Consider the following 19,197-nt stretch of genomic DNA (forward strand, 5'->3'; position numbering starts at 1 on the left):
CACTATTTAAGTTAAAATAGCTCAATGATGTCATATATTTCGTGATCAAATTATGGCCATTTATATTATAACATTAAGTAATTATGGTAGGTGCACAAATCAGCTTCAAATTCGTTGACTGGTATTTCTTGAATTGCTTTTTATGACAATGTTACGTTTTATCTGATGTCCAGTGTTGTATGTATCAATTTGATTTGTCTGGAATATTGCTTTTGTATTAAGATCATTTTTTTCTTATATCTCTCAGACCTGTGGTTCCTTACAAGGTTGTTAAGTCGCTTTTCAAACTGCTTGATAAAAACACATTTTTAAGAATTGTTTTTGTTGTTTCTTGTGGATGATTATAAAAGAATTGAGATTTTATAGAGCGCAATTTTACTTTATAAAGGGTCCCAAGCTGACAGCAACCCTTAATATGTAGGTTCATGAGGCCTGTAAGGCACTATTACAATTTTTTATCAGCAGAGTCAACTCTGTTAGCAGCCTAATACTCATTTTACAATTATTAGAGAGAATGTGAGTAAAAAGTCTCAACTTTGTACTGCCCACAACTGGTCTCGAACCAGGGACCTGCAAGTGTGAAGGTTAGTGTCATACCACAAAACCACACGATTGCTGACACTGTCATTGTTACTGTTGTTGTGTCATAAATTAGTATTATATATATTCATAAAACGGTATAAATCATTAGTGGGCTTATTTTTCAATACTTTAAATAGATTTGTTATTTTATTATATTCCTTTAGTAAACCTATAAAACTGTCATATTTTTAGCTTTTAGATCTTTAGGGCTTGTCTAAATTCTAGATGTATATTTTCATAAGATTTCTCTCATCTTTAACAATCTAGCTGTAATTTAGTCATCAATTTGTTGAACTCTGTTTCTAAATTCATAAAGAACCATGCACCATTGTGCGCGAGCATACACCCGGATAAGAATTCATTTTCTTTTTACCTCCTTGTTCCTTTGCCTACCACAGCTTTATCAAAAGTGGACTATGCCAGTATAATTCAGCTTCAGGACATCAGACCCCCTCTCCCACCCCGTTCTCCAAAACCCTCACCAAAGCACATGCCATTAATCCCAGACACTATTGGAAAGGAAGATAGCACCTTTCTTTCATACATAGAGCTTGAATGCCTTCCTTTACCACCACCTCCTAACAGCTTAGTCTTCATAGACGAAGATGGTAATGAAAATAATAATGAAGACGATGATGATAGAGATAAAGATGAAAATTTATCTTGGCCTCCATTGCCCTCATTTGCTCTAATCTCTATGCTGGTATGTTACCTACAGCATGGGAATGACAAATAATATCAAGCATGATGTGTATGAGTTATTGTGGATTAAGATTGGTGGAGGCGCATTGCCCATTTTGGGATTTTGTTGTTGTTGTTGCTGTTGCTGTTGTTTTGTTTATTTGTTCGGGTTTTTTAAATTTTTAAATGTTTTTTTTTTTGTTTTGTTTGTTTATTTTTGCTTTTTTTTTTTTGTTTTTTCAGCGATTTTTTTAAGAGGGTTGTTTTGTTTGTTAGATTCTTACATTAATATTTTTGTAGAAGTGATAAATAGAAATAACTATGCAAGGTTATTGAATTACCATTGTAATCCACATAATTGAGTTAATAAAAATGAAAAAAAAACTGATTGTAGTGCTGTCTGATAGCAAGTCACACCACATGATATTAAACCCACAGGCCATGCGCCAGGAAATTTACAATTGAAACTGGTTTTCACTGATTTAATTTTTTATCTTATTTTGAGTCAAGGGTGATTTTATTTCTATTAGTTAAGCTGTTTTGAGTTTTAAAAAATGCATACGTGTATGGATAAGTAATGGACATTCAAATGACAAGGTCAAAAGTCGACAGCATATTTTGTGCCACATTCCAATCAAAACTATTGAAGCTACTAAAGACTACTACTGTCTAACATAATAATTGTAATAAATTATTGGTGTGATTTGATTTTATTAATAATTTTTTTTTTTTTTTTTTTTTTTTGGGGGGGGGGGGGGGCAAGGTTCTTTTTTGGGGGGGGAGTTTTTTATTTTTGTTTTTGTTTTTTATTTTGTTTGTTTTGTTTGGGCTTTTTTTTACCCGGGGGGGGGGGGGGGGGGTTATAACAATTAGTAGAGTACAATAATATGGTCAACTCACACCATACCAAAATTGCCTTTCTCTTATCTCTCCAAATCATAATAATAATAATAATAATAATAATAATAATAATAATAATAATAGATCTTTATTGTCCATAAATATGGCAATTTGTCATTTAGTTACACTTGTCATAACGTTATATGATAACTATAACATTGAACAGACACCTCACTCCTACCCATTCTCTCTCTCTCTCTCTCTCTCTCTCTCTCTCTCTCTCTCTCTCTCTCGTCTCTCTCTCTCTCTCTCTCTCTCCTCTCCCTCTCTCTCTTCCTCTCTTTCTTTAACGCATGCGACATACACAACATTAACATATTCATTTCATTTTCAATTCGTTACATTCTTGGCAATTCAACACCAAATATTATCATCATTATCAATTGGTCACTTCATCTAGCCTAACATTAAACAAATTAATCAGTCAATCAGTCAACGCATGAATCCTTGGTTTTGCTGTACCATATGAAATATTCAACATTTTTATTGCTGATAGAATGAACGTTGATTTATACTTGTTAGTTCCACATTTAATCTGACAAAAACTTCTCCCAGATGGCAAAAGACCAAATTCATGGTATAAAATATGTTTTTTTTATTGTTGGTAATTGAGAATGCTTTCCTTTCTATTGCTTTTCCATGAATTCTTTCTACTTCATCAACAGGATGGTTTATTATTTTTGATGCCTCTTTGTAATTCTAAATCATCATACAACGCTTTATATAATATTAAGCGAAGGATAGGTCTTCAATCAACAAATCGCGAAATAAGATGAAATAAGTGGTGCACTTTTGTGTCGGAAGTAAACAAGGCCGCCGCCATTTCGATTTCCTTGAGACAAAAACATTGATACGAACGATTTTTCCGAGGATTTGAAGCAGAACTCTAAACTTTAAAGTTTGAAGTACATACCATTCATTAATACGAACAATCATACAACGTTTAATACGTAAATGAGTGAAATGTTGTCATGAAACAAATAAATATCAAAAGAATTCATCACATAGGTGTAACTGTGCGTCGCTATTCAGCGCCGCCATTTTGAAAATCATTTTACTGACAGATTTAGGGCGAGATTTTTAAATAAAGGAACATACATTAAGAAAGCACGCCAACAATGCATTTCATTGTTTTACGACATGCATGAAAAGTCTTGAAGAGAATTTCTTATTTTTTGTCCTTGCTTTTTTGTTTGAATTTTTTTTAAATCTCTCCCACTAACACCTCCATTGACCTTTGATGCATATTTATTCATTTATATTTTGTACAATTTTCCTTTAATGACATAATTTTCTTCTCATAACTTTGATGCTCATTTTCGTAGATTTATTTTCAATTGTTGATTTGTTATGTTTTTAACACAAACGTAGTAATGGTTTATTAAGTTTTGTTCCTGCTTTTTGTTTGTTTATTTTGTTGTTTAATTTGGCTATATTTGTTATTGTTTTGTTTTTTGTTTGTTTGGGGGTTTTTTTGGGTGTTTTTTAAAAATTATAATTCTAAGATATGCCTCATATGATATAACAAAATTATGGTGTTGGGTATTTCTAAATGAATGATTTATACCATTAGCTCATGAAACATGAAAATAAGAAAATATTTGGTAAGCTGTATTCAGCTGTATAATTTATTGACAAATTAATGAGTTCTTTGTGTTGTTGAATTTTGATTTACAATAGAAATATATGATGAATTACTTAACATTATTTATTGTTCCCGATATGTGTGGTATACGGATTCCTCTAATTTTTTATATGACAATATCAATAGCTTGGCATTTTAGAAAATTCGATTTTTTTTTAAATTGATGTTTGGATAATTAATTGAAAAGATTCAAAGTTTTAGACTGTCTTCACAAAATGTCATTGAGCAGAAGTTTATTGAATTCTGAAACAAAAGGACCCAGGCATACTGCTCTAGCATGATGCCTCTTCAGTCTGATCAGCAATTGATTAGGCTCAAGATAATATTTGGTAGAATTTCACTTTTGGATTTCAGTACTTATTTACTCATTAAATACCAGCTACTTTTCTACGGATATCGCATACTATCTTCTTCTTCTTCAAGTCCCAAGTCTGTGCCAGACATCGGTGATCATAGTACGCCATTCATCTCTGTTCAAATAACCGTTCAAATTAATATTACTCTTGTCTTTCTTTGTCACCCAGCTGTTCAAACTATTCAAATATGTTTTTCTTTGTCTACCTTTACTCTTTTTACCTTCTATCTTTCCTGTGAGAGCAAGATGTTCAATACATTTATGTCGATTTAGGTGCCCTAAAAATTGTATTTGTCTTTTTCTTATTGTACGAATTAGTAACCTTTTAGTTTCAGCTTTCTCTAATACTAATACTTCTTCATTAGTTTTCTTCTCTGTCCATGAGATTCTTAACATCCTTCTAAGAAACCACATTTCTGCTGCCTCCAGTTTCTTTCTAATGTCTTCTGTAATTGTCCAAAGTTGGAAAATTGGACAATCGCATACTATAAAATTGGAAATAGAAGTGAAATATGCACCCACCTGGGAAATTTAGAAGCCTGGTTAATCAGGAAGATTTTATCACCGACAGATATTTCTCACCAAGAGAGGTCCTAATCTTACTGTACAATCAAGATACCTTTGTAAATAAAATCTTTTGATAATCTTATCTGTATTATTATTATTATTATTATTATTATTATTATATTATTATTATTATTATTATTATTATTATTATTATTATTATTATTATCATTATTATTATTATTATTATTATTATTATTATTATTATTATTATTATTATTATTATCATTATTATTATTATTATTATTATTATTATTATTATTATAATCATCCATATATCATCTATTTGTCATTTATATATGGTACTCATTTGTTATTTTTGAAAATTTCCATCAAGCCAAAAGCAAAAAGCGAGAAACCAACCTGTACCTCGCCGAAAAAGCCAGACAGAGTGCCTCAACCAAATCCCATTGATGATGGTGGAGAGGATATTTACGATGAGGGAGAGTCTGAAGTATATAACTATATCAGTTGTTTTCTCTATTTATCTGCTTTCTTCTTTTATTAGATAAGTCTTGAGTTTGAGCTTTTTAAAAATTAAAAAAAGAAAAAAAGATATATATATATATATATATATATATATATATATATATATATATATATATATATATATATATATATATATATATATATATATATATATAGAGAGAGAGAGAGAGAGAGAGAGAGAGAGAGAGAGAGAGAGAGAGAGAGAGAGAGAGAGAGAGAGAGAGAGAGAGAGAGAGAGAGAGAGAGCACTCGAAAAATAATGGATGTTCAACCCATCACCTTCCAGTACTATATATATATATTTATATTATTATATAGTACGCGAAGGTGATGGGTTGGAGAACTATTGTTTTCAGAGTATTCTACAAAAAGGAGCTAAATGTTCATGAGAAATTGATATACATGGATCATATAGAATGCTTGACAATTAATGAGCAACAGCAACACTTAACATATAGGAGACATGACGCCTGTCAGGCAATATTACAATTTTTCCAATAAAGACACTGCTTTAACGGCCAAGTACTCATTTTACTCCTGAGTTTGGTGAAAGAATTTGAGTAAAGAGCCTTTTCCAAGTCCAAGGACTCCATGATGCACCGCTCAGAGCAAGATTCACAACCAGGACTTTCTGATTCGAAGGCGAGTGTCATTGCTAGATCACATAGCCGCAAGTCTGGATTGCATTTTATGTTTAGCTTAGTACATTGAAGACTGGTACTGTGCAACCCACTTAAATTAAAATTATATTCATTGGACTTTGCCTCTTGTCAATAGAGATTATTCATTATCAATTTTTCATGCTGAAAGGATTGCCTTTTCTTTTAGGTAAAGACTGTCCCTGTGCCTCCCATAAGTTCTTTACCCCACAAGTGAATCTGTGCACATGTTTTTGTTTATGTTTTAATTTGTTTTGTTTTGTGTGTTTTGAGTTGCCTTTTCTGGGGGGAGTGGGATGCTTTTCTTAAGGGGGGAGGGGAAGGGGGGGTTGTTTGCTTGTTCATTGTGGGATTTTTTTTATGGTTTTGTTGTTTTTAGTTTTTGTTTTTGTTTTTTTGTTGTTTTTTTTGTTTGTTTGTTTTTTTTTTGGGGGGGGGGGTTGAATTTTGGGCACCATACTTGTGAATTGCATTTTTACACGTAAAAAGGTATTGTTGTTTTGGGGGTTTGTTTGGGTTTTTTTTTTGGGGGGGGGAGGGTTGAGTCAATTAAATTAAATGTATGATATTCTACCCTTTCTTTTATTTTTTTAATTAAATAAAGTGTATTAGTTTTAAACACATGAAACAGTTAAGTGTTCATCTTCCCATTCATTATTTAATAAATTAATGACATTTTGCGAAAAGCACATTACAATTTTGTATCTGTCAAAGAAATGATTTCAAATCTTCTCCATGTCAGCTTCAAATAAGCAAGTGTTTTTTGTTTTTGTTTAGTTTTGTTGTGTTGTTTTGTTTTGTTTTTGTTTGTTTTTTGTTTTTTGGGGGGGGGGGGTAGGGGTGTATTAGTATTTGTTTTTGTTTGGTTGGAGTTTGTTTTGTTTTTTTGTTTGTTTTTTTTTTTGGGGGGGGGAGCTTGTTTTATTTTGAGTTATTTTGTTTTGTTTCGGTTGGAGGGGAATTGTTTTTGTTTGCTTGTAAATAGGAAATTTACTTTTCTTTCAGAATCTTTTTGCCTTCCGGTGGTTCCATGGTGATATTGACAGGAAGGAAGGTGATAGGAGAATCTCTTCTCTTGAAGAGGTAGATATTTTTCTCTTGAATTATATTTGTTGTTTTGGTTATCGATTTATATTTTGAGGAATTGGTGTATGAACATCTCTTCATACATATCCATCCCTCTAAAACACTCAAAATATATAGCCTTTTTATAAATTTAAACTGGTCTAAATAGTACAAAGAACGTAAAAATTTAGACGTGATTAAAATATTTATTGTAAGAAAGCTAATTTAACAATTCAGATTAAATTTTCAGAACACATTCTCAATATAATTTACTTTACCTTTGAAAGAAGAAAAAGTAACTAATAATCAAAGCGTGGAAGAAAAATAGTTCTGTTATTTTTACTTTTTATTCATTTGAAAGGTATGGAAAATTGGCAGGTTGTTAGCATGTTATCTTGCCACAGCCCATAATCATCTCACTGGCTTGGCCAGCCGTTAAAGCATCGTGTCTATCAATCAATGGGTTTCCGATATCTTAGTTGGTAGAGAAATTACTTCACAAGCAAAGGGATCGAGATTGATTTTGATTGCAGTCAACATTTTTTTCTGATCCCCCTTTCCACCAAGCAACGATTGGGTACAGGTTCTGTTAGATCTTGTGGAAAGTACTTTGTGATAGACTAGCTTGGTTAAAAATATTGATTCTATCTCATTCTCCAACTTAATATCTTTTTGGGGGGGTTTGGGTTTTTATTTGTTATGGCACTGTTTAAATTAGCTATACATTAAAATCCTTGGTCTCTTCAAATATGTGAATGTATTTCCTTGCAATTTTCATTAAAATATATTTTAGAAAAGTTAAACGAGGTTTATTCATACTCTTTTAGCAACACTGTCATGTCAATAAAAGTTCTTCAGGAGGTGACCTTATTTAAACATTTCACTGATTTTATTCTTGTGATTGTGACTAGTAAAAATTTTTTTTTTTTGTGATTCATAACCATAGCGATTTGATTAACACATATTTTTAAAAACATGTTTCAAAAGTTGATTAACAACCAGCACACAGTCGACATGTTTTATTATACATTTTATTTTCTCAAGTGTATCTTTTTTAAATATTCTAAATTAATTTTAAGAAACAAAAACAACCTTTGATGTGTTTGCAAAAACCTTTTTACCCATAATTTTGATTTTGTTTGCTTTTATTTCTTATTTTTTAATATATGATTTTGTTGTGCTTTTGTTTGTTTTGTTCGGGTTTTCTGTTCTGTTTTTGTTTTTGTTTTTTGTGGTTATTCTTTGTTTTTGTTTGGGGTTTGTTTTGTTTTGTTTTGTTTTTGTTATTTTGGGGGGGGGGGGGGGGGGGGTAGTTTGATTGTTTTTGTTTTTTTGTATTTTTTTGTGTGGAAAAATATTTTTAACTCTATGTGATAGCTCTGGCACCAGAACTTCTTCGTTTTCAAGAAATGACATTTAATTAAAAACCTTTATTATATCCAGCTCGGGATTTAGCCGTAGTACTACGGGAATTTTCGTGGTAGTGAGGAAGTCTGTTGTGATGGGTATCAATATTTTATTTTTATTTTTTATTTTTTTAAATGAGAAAAACTGATTGGAAATGTAAAAGTGATGGTGATAGCGGTAGTGATAATGGTAATGGTGGTGGTGGTAACGGTGATGATTGGGGTGTAGTGATGATGGTAATATTATTATTGTTATTATTATTGTTATTATTATTATTGATATTCTTCTTCTTCTTGTTCTTGTTCTGCTTATTATTATTATTATTATTATTATTATTATTATTATTATTATTATTATTATTATTATTATTATTATTATTATTATTATTGAACATATTGATGGTATTACGATTGTTTTATTTTTGTGTGGTGTATCAGTTTATTTTTTGGTTCCATTTACCTTTTTTTTTTTTCCACTTTCATGTATGTTGGCATCAAATTGTTGATTTATTGGCGAAAGCCTAAGATTGAATAAACTTTGAAACTTTGTTTATTTCAAAAACTAAGGGGTTGTTGTTTTGTTTTTTTTCTTAATTTTCAGATTGGAGCATTTCTCATTCGAACGAGTTCTGGTAGTTCAAAAGCCCCTGATGGGAAAAAATACCCCTACACGCTTGTAATCAAAACAAAAGAAGAAGTAAAAAATCTGAGGATTCGACAAAGATCTGATGGTTGTTTTGCCATAGGAACTAATGAAAGAGCTGACGAAGTTGTGAGTTGTGGTCTTATTCTTTTTCAATTTCAAAATATATTAGTTTTCAATCAGCTTTCGTAAATCTGCTCTTTGTTGTTTTAGAAATTTTTCTCTCAATAATTAATCACCAAATATTTGGGGTTTTTTAGTTTATCATCATTCAAGAATTTAGTAGTTTGATATTAACTTTATTTTCTTTGTAAAAATTTTGATTCTACAAAGTGTCTTCTGAAAAATGATTGTTTGAATTTTATTGATTTTAAAATAGGACTAAAATAGTTTATCTTTATTTGCAGAGCTTCTCAAACCTGCATGAGTTAGTTGATCATCACAGAGAAAACAATGTCAAAATATTTCGACAAGATGAGGATGATCAGCAAGCTCAGGTTATCAAATTGACAGTCTCTCCCAAGAAGCCATGAATATACATGGTCCTTGTGACCTAGAATGAGAATTGGTTTCACCTGAGTCCTGCCTGGAGTCTTTTGGTAAAGGGGAAATTGTTGGCTGGATTTATTTATTTGTGAGACGTGATACTTATTTTCCATGTAAATCATCTACCCATTACATATTTTATCATTGAATGTTATCTAATGTTTATTTAAAAACAATTTGACTGTATTCGTTTTGACAGGGATCCTTTAGTAGTGTAGGACTTTTAATTGATATCAGACATTATATAGGGATGTAATGCTCCTCCATCTCATCTACTTCTGATCCATAGATTTTGTACCCTTTATTTTAATTTTTTTTTTCGTAGGCACTTGTAACAAGAGCTGTCCCAAATTAAAAAAAAAGGAAAATGGCCGTTTCTTTTAAACCATTTGATGTGGTTCTTCCTGGTCCCACGCTGGGAGAAATGCATTGATCGCAACAGTGATTATGTTGAAAAATAAAGCAGTGACCAAGGTAATCTGTGATTTAAAAAAAATATAAATCAAATCAAAAATGTTGAATCTATGGCCATTTTCCGAGGGGTTTTTTTTGTGGTATATCCCTTGTAGCAGGATCTAAATCACTTGACTATTTTGTTATCATCCTTTTTTTACGGGTGCTAAAATAAACTTATTGTGTAGCAAGCAATTTAAACCCTTGAAACCAAAGCAAGCCAAAGGAATTTACAACCGGAAGCAAGGAAGATGTGACAACACGAATATTATTGCAAATTGTCAACGAATGTTGTATTGTACTTTCATTAAAAAAATTTAAAGTATTCCAGTATTCCTTTTCTCAGTCTTCCAAAACTTATCAACATATTTATAAAAGTTGTGAATAATGTATAATATACAGTGGAGTCCTTATAAGATAAACTTGCTTTAAAAATCTTGTTTAGAATAAACTTTTTGTCTGATCCCAATTTTTTAAAACCTTATTTTACCTTTCTACCTGCTAATCAAAGTCTGGTTTAAATAAACACAAATCAGTCTGGGATTTGAGTTAAAATGAACTATTTCTGCCATTGTGTCTCTCTTTCCCCACCTCCGTGTGCCAACCCCGACTCCCATCAGTTGATTGATTATTTAAAATGTTATATTGCATTAAATTAGATCAGAGTTATCCGCCTATTAGTATCAGTGGGTGGAGATCCCCTCAGGTCAGGAAAACATCAACAGCTTTTTTTTTTTTTAAGTTTGTATACTATTCCACTTTTAATGTATCACTAACCCCCTATATTACTTGTACTTTCCATGTGACTTTTGTCCTTCTAGAGTGAAACCCATTTGGTTTTTCGCTAGTCCAGTCTTGGGAGCAGTCAGATGATTTTTTTTCAATTAGAGATAAAATGTCTTTTCTTTGTAAATCATTCCAGGCACTTCTCTACTCTTTCATATCTTTTATTATCAACATAAGTGCCTACTCCACTTATTTTTCTGAATTGATATTCACCTAATATCGGAGCTTACTCAAAGTCTCAATCATCTCTGTATATATGTTTTGTTTTTTGTTGAGAATAGAGGTCATAGCTTAATAGCTAACTTGTGAATAAACTTTTTATTGTGTCTGTGTGTTGACCTCATGAACTCAAGAAGATGTGAGAGGGACTCCAGATAGATAGTCCGATTGATGACAATTTTTTTATTTTTTGGAGTGGTGGATATCATTGATTGTAGAACTTCCCTTGACCAAATGGAAGTGCCATAACAATTGAATTATGGGTTCAACTCCCCATCGATGCAAAAGTTTTATATTCTATTGTCATCTTGCACTTCTCTGCTCACTACATTTCTTGTCATTAACCTATAGTTTGTTATTGTAAAAATTTTAATGATCTAAAAGTGTTACCAAGCCCCACAAAACTCCTAAATGTGACCTATCGTCCCAAAACTGTATTATGTCAGTATGTTCTAGATGCTGAATATTGAATTTATAGGTCAGAATTTGAGACTTTCAGGATTGCCCCTTTTCTGGCCAGAAAACTAGCTTTTTGGAATTTTCCAGCTGAACTTGTTTCGGTATTTGTGAGTTGATTTTTAAAAAGATGAAAGCCTTGGTTGGTTAAAGGAACAGTTATATGGAAGCTATATGGATATATGTATCCTTTTCTATGATTTAAGGGTGATACTTTTTGATGAAGGGAAGCTTTGAATGAAATATTTTCTTATTTGCTTTTTGCGAGAAACTTTTTCAGCATTAAAAAAAAAAATTAACAAAGGGCATCCCTGGACTTTGATCAAATTAATATGCTTTATTGTAAAGAATGGACACTACCACTCAAAATTATATTTCTGATCATTTTAACTTTAAACTCATTTTTAATATCAGGTTCGTTCCAGCATAATACAGTTTGAAGGGATGGTCACACACACATATATATATATATATATATATATATATATATATATATATATATATATATATATATATATATATATATATATATATATATATATTATATATATATATTTATAGATAAATAGTAATAACATCATAATGTGTCATAAATTTATTATTCATTGCTTGACAGAATTGTCTCAGTTAACAGTATTTTTCAATGTGTAATGTGATTTTATTTTGTTTATTGCTTTTAAAAAAGAACATCATAATGTCCCTGCTATTGTTATCATAGTAAGGTTATCCATCGATTTTTTTATATTGCTAAATCAAATTTTGATCCTCAAATGTAACTACCTTTGATTACACATGTTTTTCTTGGTTTATTGACAATGAAATTCTTTATCGTTTTTCTAGTATTTTTCTGCTTTTCTTAATCAATCTCTGTGGTTATTATTATATACCAACTTTAATGTTGCTCATTTCAATTACTTATCAATGTACTTACGACTAACTAGATATGATCTGAGATGTTCTGATCTTTTTTTAAATGATCATTTCTCTATACTTAGTTTTAACTGGGTAAATCTGTCATTTTTGGCCCTTTCAATTGAAAAAAGTCCTTAATAATTAATATTATTATATTTTAGTTCTTGATATATAAATTTCATTGCATTACTTAACGGTCATTTGATTATTACATTTGATAGATATGGTGGTACGACATTTGTTGTCTGATATATCGAGGACTATGTGATTTCAACACACACACAAAACTCATTCCTACCTCTTATAAAAAGTATTTAATTAATTTAGATAGCGATTCCCAGTCTCTGGAGTGGGGTTTGTTGACCTTCCATGCTGGGCAGAGAGATCACTCTTATTTCTTGTTCTATCGTCATCTATCTGATTTCCATTTCCAGGTTACTTTCTGTCTTTGTCTTGGAATGAAATTACAGGGGATCTCAGGTACAACGGATATAGCGGGACTAGCAATAAAACCTGGTTGTAGCCAAAATCTGCTTCATTCATGCATGCAGTATTCGAAGGGAGACAATACTGAAGGAACACATTTCGCGACATCTCCTTTAGTAAAAGTAAATAGAATAAATCAGCAGACTTGACCATGACTGCTTTTCCTTTTACTCCTACCCCCACTCCCACCCTTCAACTACTTACATCAGAACAAAAGATGGGATGGAACAGCGCAATGGTTTAATTCTAGCATCCTCCTTAACTCTACTTTAAACCAATTCCTACCCTGCCACTGGCAGCCTCTACCACTACCACTTCAAACTCAAGGAGTGGGTGTCCCAATGATACTTACATACTTATCCGAACAAGCGACCAGCTGAGCTCAAGCCCTTCGGTCTTGTCCCATGACATAGAAGTTAGACATCTTTTGTAGTTGTTCCAGGTGACCATACAGTTTGTTACGCATCTCAGGTCTTCAATAGGTTGACATTCAAGTAAGTGGTGTGTTGCTGTTTCAATGGGGTGTTGACATAAAGGACAAGAAGGGGATGTGTCTTTTGTAATTTTGTTTAAATGGCTGTTGAGGGGTATATGTTGTGTTCTTAGTTGAAAGATGATGTTTTTCTGGTGTCTTCTGACCTTTTTTAGGCTATCAGTCTTTACAGGAGTGGTCATATGGGTAAATATACATCTACCCGTAGTGCTCATTGCCCAACTGCTCATCCATTCTTCTCTCTTATTTGTTTAAATTCAAAGCCTGTGTTTTAGTGTATCGTCTTATTATTTTCTCGCGTGGCTTTAACTTTAATTGTAAATCTAAAAATTTGACAATCCCATCATCTAGCGCTGAAATGACCTTATTGTGTCACAAGCACTGCAAAAACCTTACAACCAAAACAAAATATATATCCCAACCTCTTGATTTGCCCAGGCCCTTGCTAAAAGCTATTAAAACATTATGGGGGGATGTCGAATGTGAGTTTGAATGAGTTTCTGTGAGAGATGACTTTGTTTCCCCATAAATTATCTTTTTCAATGGTCTAAGCCTCTCACTTTTTTATAAGAATCCTATGTTGACGTCTTTGTAAGCAATGGTTGGAATTCCTTTTTGGAGCAGGGGAATGTTGCCGATCATGGACCTTTGGATTTTTCATTAGTTTACTAGCTGTGCTATTATTGTGTACAGTTTTATGATATCTTGGTAGAACAATTTCTGGCCAGTAGATCCATAGTTCTAATTCTGCTACGGGTGTCACAATCACAAAGTGGAGTCCTTGGAGAAGGCTCTTTACTCACATTCTCTCTCCCAGGTGTAAAATGATTACCTGACTGGTTACAGTATTGTTCTTGGATGTTGGACCACTTTACAGGCATCATGTATCATCCTATATGTTAAGTTTTGCTATTGACTTGGGACCCCTTGTAAATCGCTTTGAGCAAAATAAGTGGATATTGCTTTCTACGAAAGCTCACACTTTTCTCGTCTATTCCCCTGTATCATGTGTCTTTTCCATATGTACTCTTATATTCTTTTTCTTGAACAAGATCATTTGATTTCACCTTGATTTAATTTTTATGCGAGATTTTTTTTCATTGGAAATCATCTATCTATAATAGATTATGTCATTTTAAAGTTTTTAATTTAATGCTTTTCGGTGGAGATCCTGTAACAGTGTCAGTGTGGGACTCTAAAGAAGTTATCGACTAGATACTCTTTTTGAATTTTCCTCACGTAAGTTATAATGCGTTAACTTCCCGTTGTCTTTTTTTTTCTGTTTAAATTAATGCACTCCAAATGCTGTTACCAGTGTTAAACTTTTAAAAACAAATAGAAATAAACTCTCTGCTGTTTTGGTTAATATGGGACCCTTCGTATAAATCGTCTATATTTATTCGGGTGTTCTGACTCTCCCATAATTAGGAGGAGGTAACTTGCTGTGTCTTCTATCCCTCCTATATCTGTTTTTTTTAGTTGCTTTCTGTTTTTTCTTGAGATGGGATTACTTGGTTTTGTCCTGGTCCTTGCCGGAGTCCTTAGCTGAGAGGGAAGCAGTCAAATGTTTAGTGTTAGTTTTGGGAGATGATGTTTTATTCCTTGTAAATCATCTCTCTGTTATGATTTGTAATATTTGTTGTTTTGAATGAATGATGTTAGCATTTGAGTGTGCTTTTGTCTGCACGAGACATATGGTTGATCTGAAACTAAGTACACTGATTATGTGCACTTGGAATCTACATCTGTCCCCTATTTGAGCCATTCCCCTTTGTCTTACTTTTTGTCGTGTGCTTTCAATTGTAAATCTAAAATTTTGACTGTCCCATTTTCTTCCTTTTTACTGGCACTGACATGACCTAATTGTGTCACAAGTGCCATAAAACCTTTATAAACAAACATTATTGAGGGGGGGGTTGTATTGGTGTTATTTTTTTTTATGTGTGTAGATTCCGTATTCGAATGATTTTTTTAAAAAATTGGATATTGTTTAAAGTTTTAGAATATAATACAGTACATAAAAGAGTATAGGTACTTGTTAATCCATTCAAAGCATCTGCTTATCCTTCCTTCGAATTATTTTTTTTTAATTGGATATTGTTGAAATTTTTTGAATATAATACAGTATATAAAAGAGTATAGCTACTTGTTTACCCTTTTCTTTTGTTTTCTATGGGTTTACTGGGTTTGGGTTTTTTTTCAATGCTTTAATGATCCAAGGGTATTACAAATATCTTTGTAAATAATGCTCTTATTGTTAAAAGGTTTAATAAGCCTATGAAACAAAGCGAGGTATCATCAACAATCATCTAAGATTTTGTAAACAAAAGCGTCAAGTGTATAGACAAATACTGTTCCTTTTTTAAACATTCGATATCACTTTTTAAAATTTAAATATTAATATGAAGCGAATAAAACCACGTTACCAGTTGATGGATCCACTCCTTCATTTTCAGTCAGTAGGAAGTTCCAAGTCCAAAGAATTTGCACATTTGGTCAATTTCAACAAAGATTTGTATGTTCAAAAATAAATGGTTTTACCTGGTTTTATTTTGACATTGAAATTCAGTAAGTGGTTCCTGCATGCACGTGAAATGTATGTACGTGACTCAAAACTCGAATGAATTTCACTTTTTTTTAATGCTAAAAAGGGTAAACGTAAACAAATAAAAATGAACCTATTTTTTTTTAAATTTGTTAATCAATTTTTTTTTAAATAAATAAATAAAACGTCTTGTTGTCACTGTCTTACATGATCAGCTTTTATTGCCAAAATATCATTCCATATTAAAAATCATTGTGCTTTCCAAAGATGACTTTATCTGACTGAAGATTGGTTTTACAGTACAGTCAATAATTTATAATTTCATTCAATAGAGTGTTATATTTGCCATGATTATTTGTGTTGATTGTTGAATTAGTCTTGTTTACTTGTTAGTTCTTGCTTCGATTTACACAAGAGTGACTGTTTCGGCAAGCAGATCGTGTTACAGTTAAAACACTTTAGATGTATCAGCATTTGATGATATGGAATCCTGGTGAAAAAAAAATTTAACTTTGGTTTCTCAAAAGCATGTATTTAAATTATGCTGTTTTGATCACCTACCTTTGTTATACAATAGTATTTAGTAATATTTTGACAGAGTATTAAAATTATTTATATATGCATACTTGAAAACAAGTTTTGAGTCTCTGAATTTGTTTTAAAATTTCGTCATGCAGAACAATAACATACCCTTTCTATTCACTTAGGTGCATCAGTTTTTATACTGACCAGTTTGCACTCTCTGTCTCTTTATGGGTACAAAGCAATAGTTAAAAGTGATAAACGTATGGTAATTATAACTGGAATACAAGTCATTCATGTGCAGATTCAACTTATTTTTTAGCACTTTGAGCATATTAAGTGGGTTTACGTGTTATAAAAGTTGACTTTTTTCGTCTATTTAATAATTTTTTTTTCATCGGATTGTTTCTGAAACCATGCTCTGGTCATTTGAAGGACAGTTGTTTCCTGAGATTAAATGTTTATACATATTAAGTATGCTCTACTTATTGATATAAGTCATGCGCCCTTGTCATGGATTTTTTGGGACATTTCCGAGAAGGCGACCAAGAAATAATAATATTTACATCCTACAGCTCCAGGAAAGATAGCTAATAGGGGGGGGGGGGGGGGGGGGGGGCTACTCTTTGATTATGTTTAGCCCAACGACTTAATCAATTGTGGACATTAACATGAGTCAACAATAAATATGGTTTCTCGATTAAACGCCCATAGCAATATGTGACCTTACCTGTTAATTTTTTTAATATTTTTAAATTAAGCTTTTATATAGAGCAATGTCCACTAAACGTGCTCAAAGCGCTTTACAAAAGGTTCCTTACGAGGAGCAAGACGTAACATCTAGACCGAGACATGAAGCCTGTTAGGCGATATTACAAACAAACAAAAATTCCGACAGAGACAACGCTGTTAACTGCCAGGTATTCATTTGACAGCTGAGTTAGAGAATGTGAGTAAAGAGCCTTTTCCAAGAACTCAACTATGCGCCGAGCGAGGCTCATACCCAGGACCTTCCGATCTGAAAGTGAGTGTTATACCACAAGACTACATAGTCAGAATGATCTAGACGAAGAAAATCGAGTTTAAAGTCAAAATTATTATCAAAATGTTTTGGGGATTTTTCGGGGGTTTTTTTCCTTTTTATTTTTTTATTTTTTTTTTTTTTTTAATTTTCTTTTTATTTTATTTTTAATTTTTTTTGGGGGGGGGTGTTAAAGGTGTGAATTATTTGGATTGAAATTTTAAAAGTAAAACTTAAAATTAAAAGTGGGCTTCGGTTTAAGCCCGAGATAATATGGTTTTTAGAAAATTGGGTAATATTTGCATATATTATTTTCCTGATAGCTCAGTTGATAGAGCACTTGCTTCACAATCAAAGGGACCGAGATCGATCCCCGGTGCAGTCGAGATTGATTTTTTTTCTGACCCCCCCCCCCCCCCCCTGTCCACCCAGCAAGTGGGTAGCTGGGTCTGTTAGATTTGGTGGAAAATACTTTGCTATAGACTAGCGTCCTACCTAAAGGGTTGCAAGCAATTGCTATTGTCTGTTTCATGCTATAGAAAGCGGGATAAACTCCGGCTCCTTGATCCGAATGGCTCTGAAGGATTTGTCATTCCATTATTATCCTAACACTTGTTATTGACATGCAGGAGGTTAGTAGGGAAATGGTAGGGTAATCTATCTTTCCAATTTTTTAAAAATCTCCTTTAAATAAATAGCCCTATTCCTCACTCAGCTGGAGTTTATCTTCGTTTTCATAGCTTTAGACGGACAATGACAACTTCTTGCACCCCTTTGGGTAGAATGTCTGTTTAATTATCAATTAGCTCAGCTAGCCCTTACAGCTCAACTATCCTATCCCTGCTGGATGTACAGAGGTCAGAGAGACAAATTCTCGATTGAACCCGTGAGTGATACCAATCATTTGGCTTGTGAGATGAATGCTCACTGCTCGCTACTTTGTTGGCCTCGTGTAAGTAAGCTTCATTCTTCAATCTTCAAATTTCGTTATTCATTGAATATTCACTCATCGTGATTTTCTTGATTGTGAATTTTAATGTTTTGTTATCAACAAATAATCTACGAACTGTTCTTATTGAGTAAAAGTTAAAATGTGTATTTCTTTGACTTCCTTGTGGCGATTTATTCTGTTCAGCGCATAACAGAATATTATGGAATAGGGATCAGATTAATAAAAGTAAAAGGTCGTCTGCTCTTCTACACCTTGAAAGACGTTACCTACTAAAGCCTCAAGTTCGGAGCAGGAGTAGATTCCTGTTGGGATACATATTTCCTGTTATACTTTTATAAGCTACAGAATTCCCCTTTCTCACTTTTTCCCCCTGGGCTCTATGACCTACAACAATTGCTTCAAATCTTGCCCTTTCAATGTAATTTTTAATCCCTGGGTTGAGCCTTTTGCCCCCCGCCCCGCTCCATAGTGGGCAAGGGGGTCACTTGTTGTGTCTTATATCCCCCTATATATGTTTTTCAATTTGCTTTCTGTCTTTTTCTTGGAATGAGAGTACGTGGTTTTATCCTGGCCCTGGTCGGAGTCCTTGACTGGTAGTGGGAAGAAAACAGTCATAATTAATTATAGTTTTGGGAGATGATTCTTTTCCTTTGTAAATCGTCTTTCTGATATATCATTTTATATTTTTTGTTTTATACATTTAATGGTTTATAAATATTTAAGCCTATTCTCCTTCGAGGGATCCTGCATTTTCGTCTGGATGAGTCTTTTAGGTTGGTATCCCAAACTAAGTACGCTGATAGTGTACTCTTGAAAT

The 19,197-nt window shown here is 32.5% G+C and overlaps 1 protein-coding gene across 17 annotated transcripts in view; it reads left to right on the forward strand.

Annotated features, from left to right (window-relative positions):
• Positions 1-10,313, forward strand: part of LOC144965384 (uncharacterized) — a 54,500-nt gene extending 44,187 nt beyond the window's left edge. For all 17 annotated transcript variants that reach the window (XM_078900664.1, XM_078900666.1, XM_078900669.1 and 14 more), the window contains 4 exons: positions 5,065-5,181; positions 6,881-6,958; positions 8,948-9,118; positions 9,397-10,313. In XM_078900664.1, coding sequence (XP_078756790.1) covers positions 5,065-5,181; positions 6,881-6,958; positions 8,948-9,118; positions 9,397-9,522 — 492 coding nt within the window. In that variant the 3' untranslated portion in view covers positions 9,523-10,313. The remainder of the gene's footprint in view (positions 1-5,064; positions 5,182-6,880; positions 6,959-8,947; positions 9,119-9,396) is intronic.
• The last annotated feature ends 8,884 nt before the right edge of the window (positions 10,314-19,197 follow it).

Source organism: Berghia stephanieae, chromosome 2 (assembly GCF_034508935.2).
Source record: "Berghia stephanieae isolate SIO BIC M18660-M18661 chromosome 2, UCSD_Bste_1.3, whole genome shotgun sequence".
In the NCBI taxonomy this organism is placed as follows: domain Eukaryota; kingdom Metazoa; phylum Mollusca; class Gastropoda; order Nudibranchia; family Aeolidiidae; genus Berghia; species Berghia stephanieae.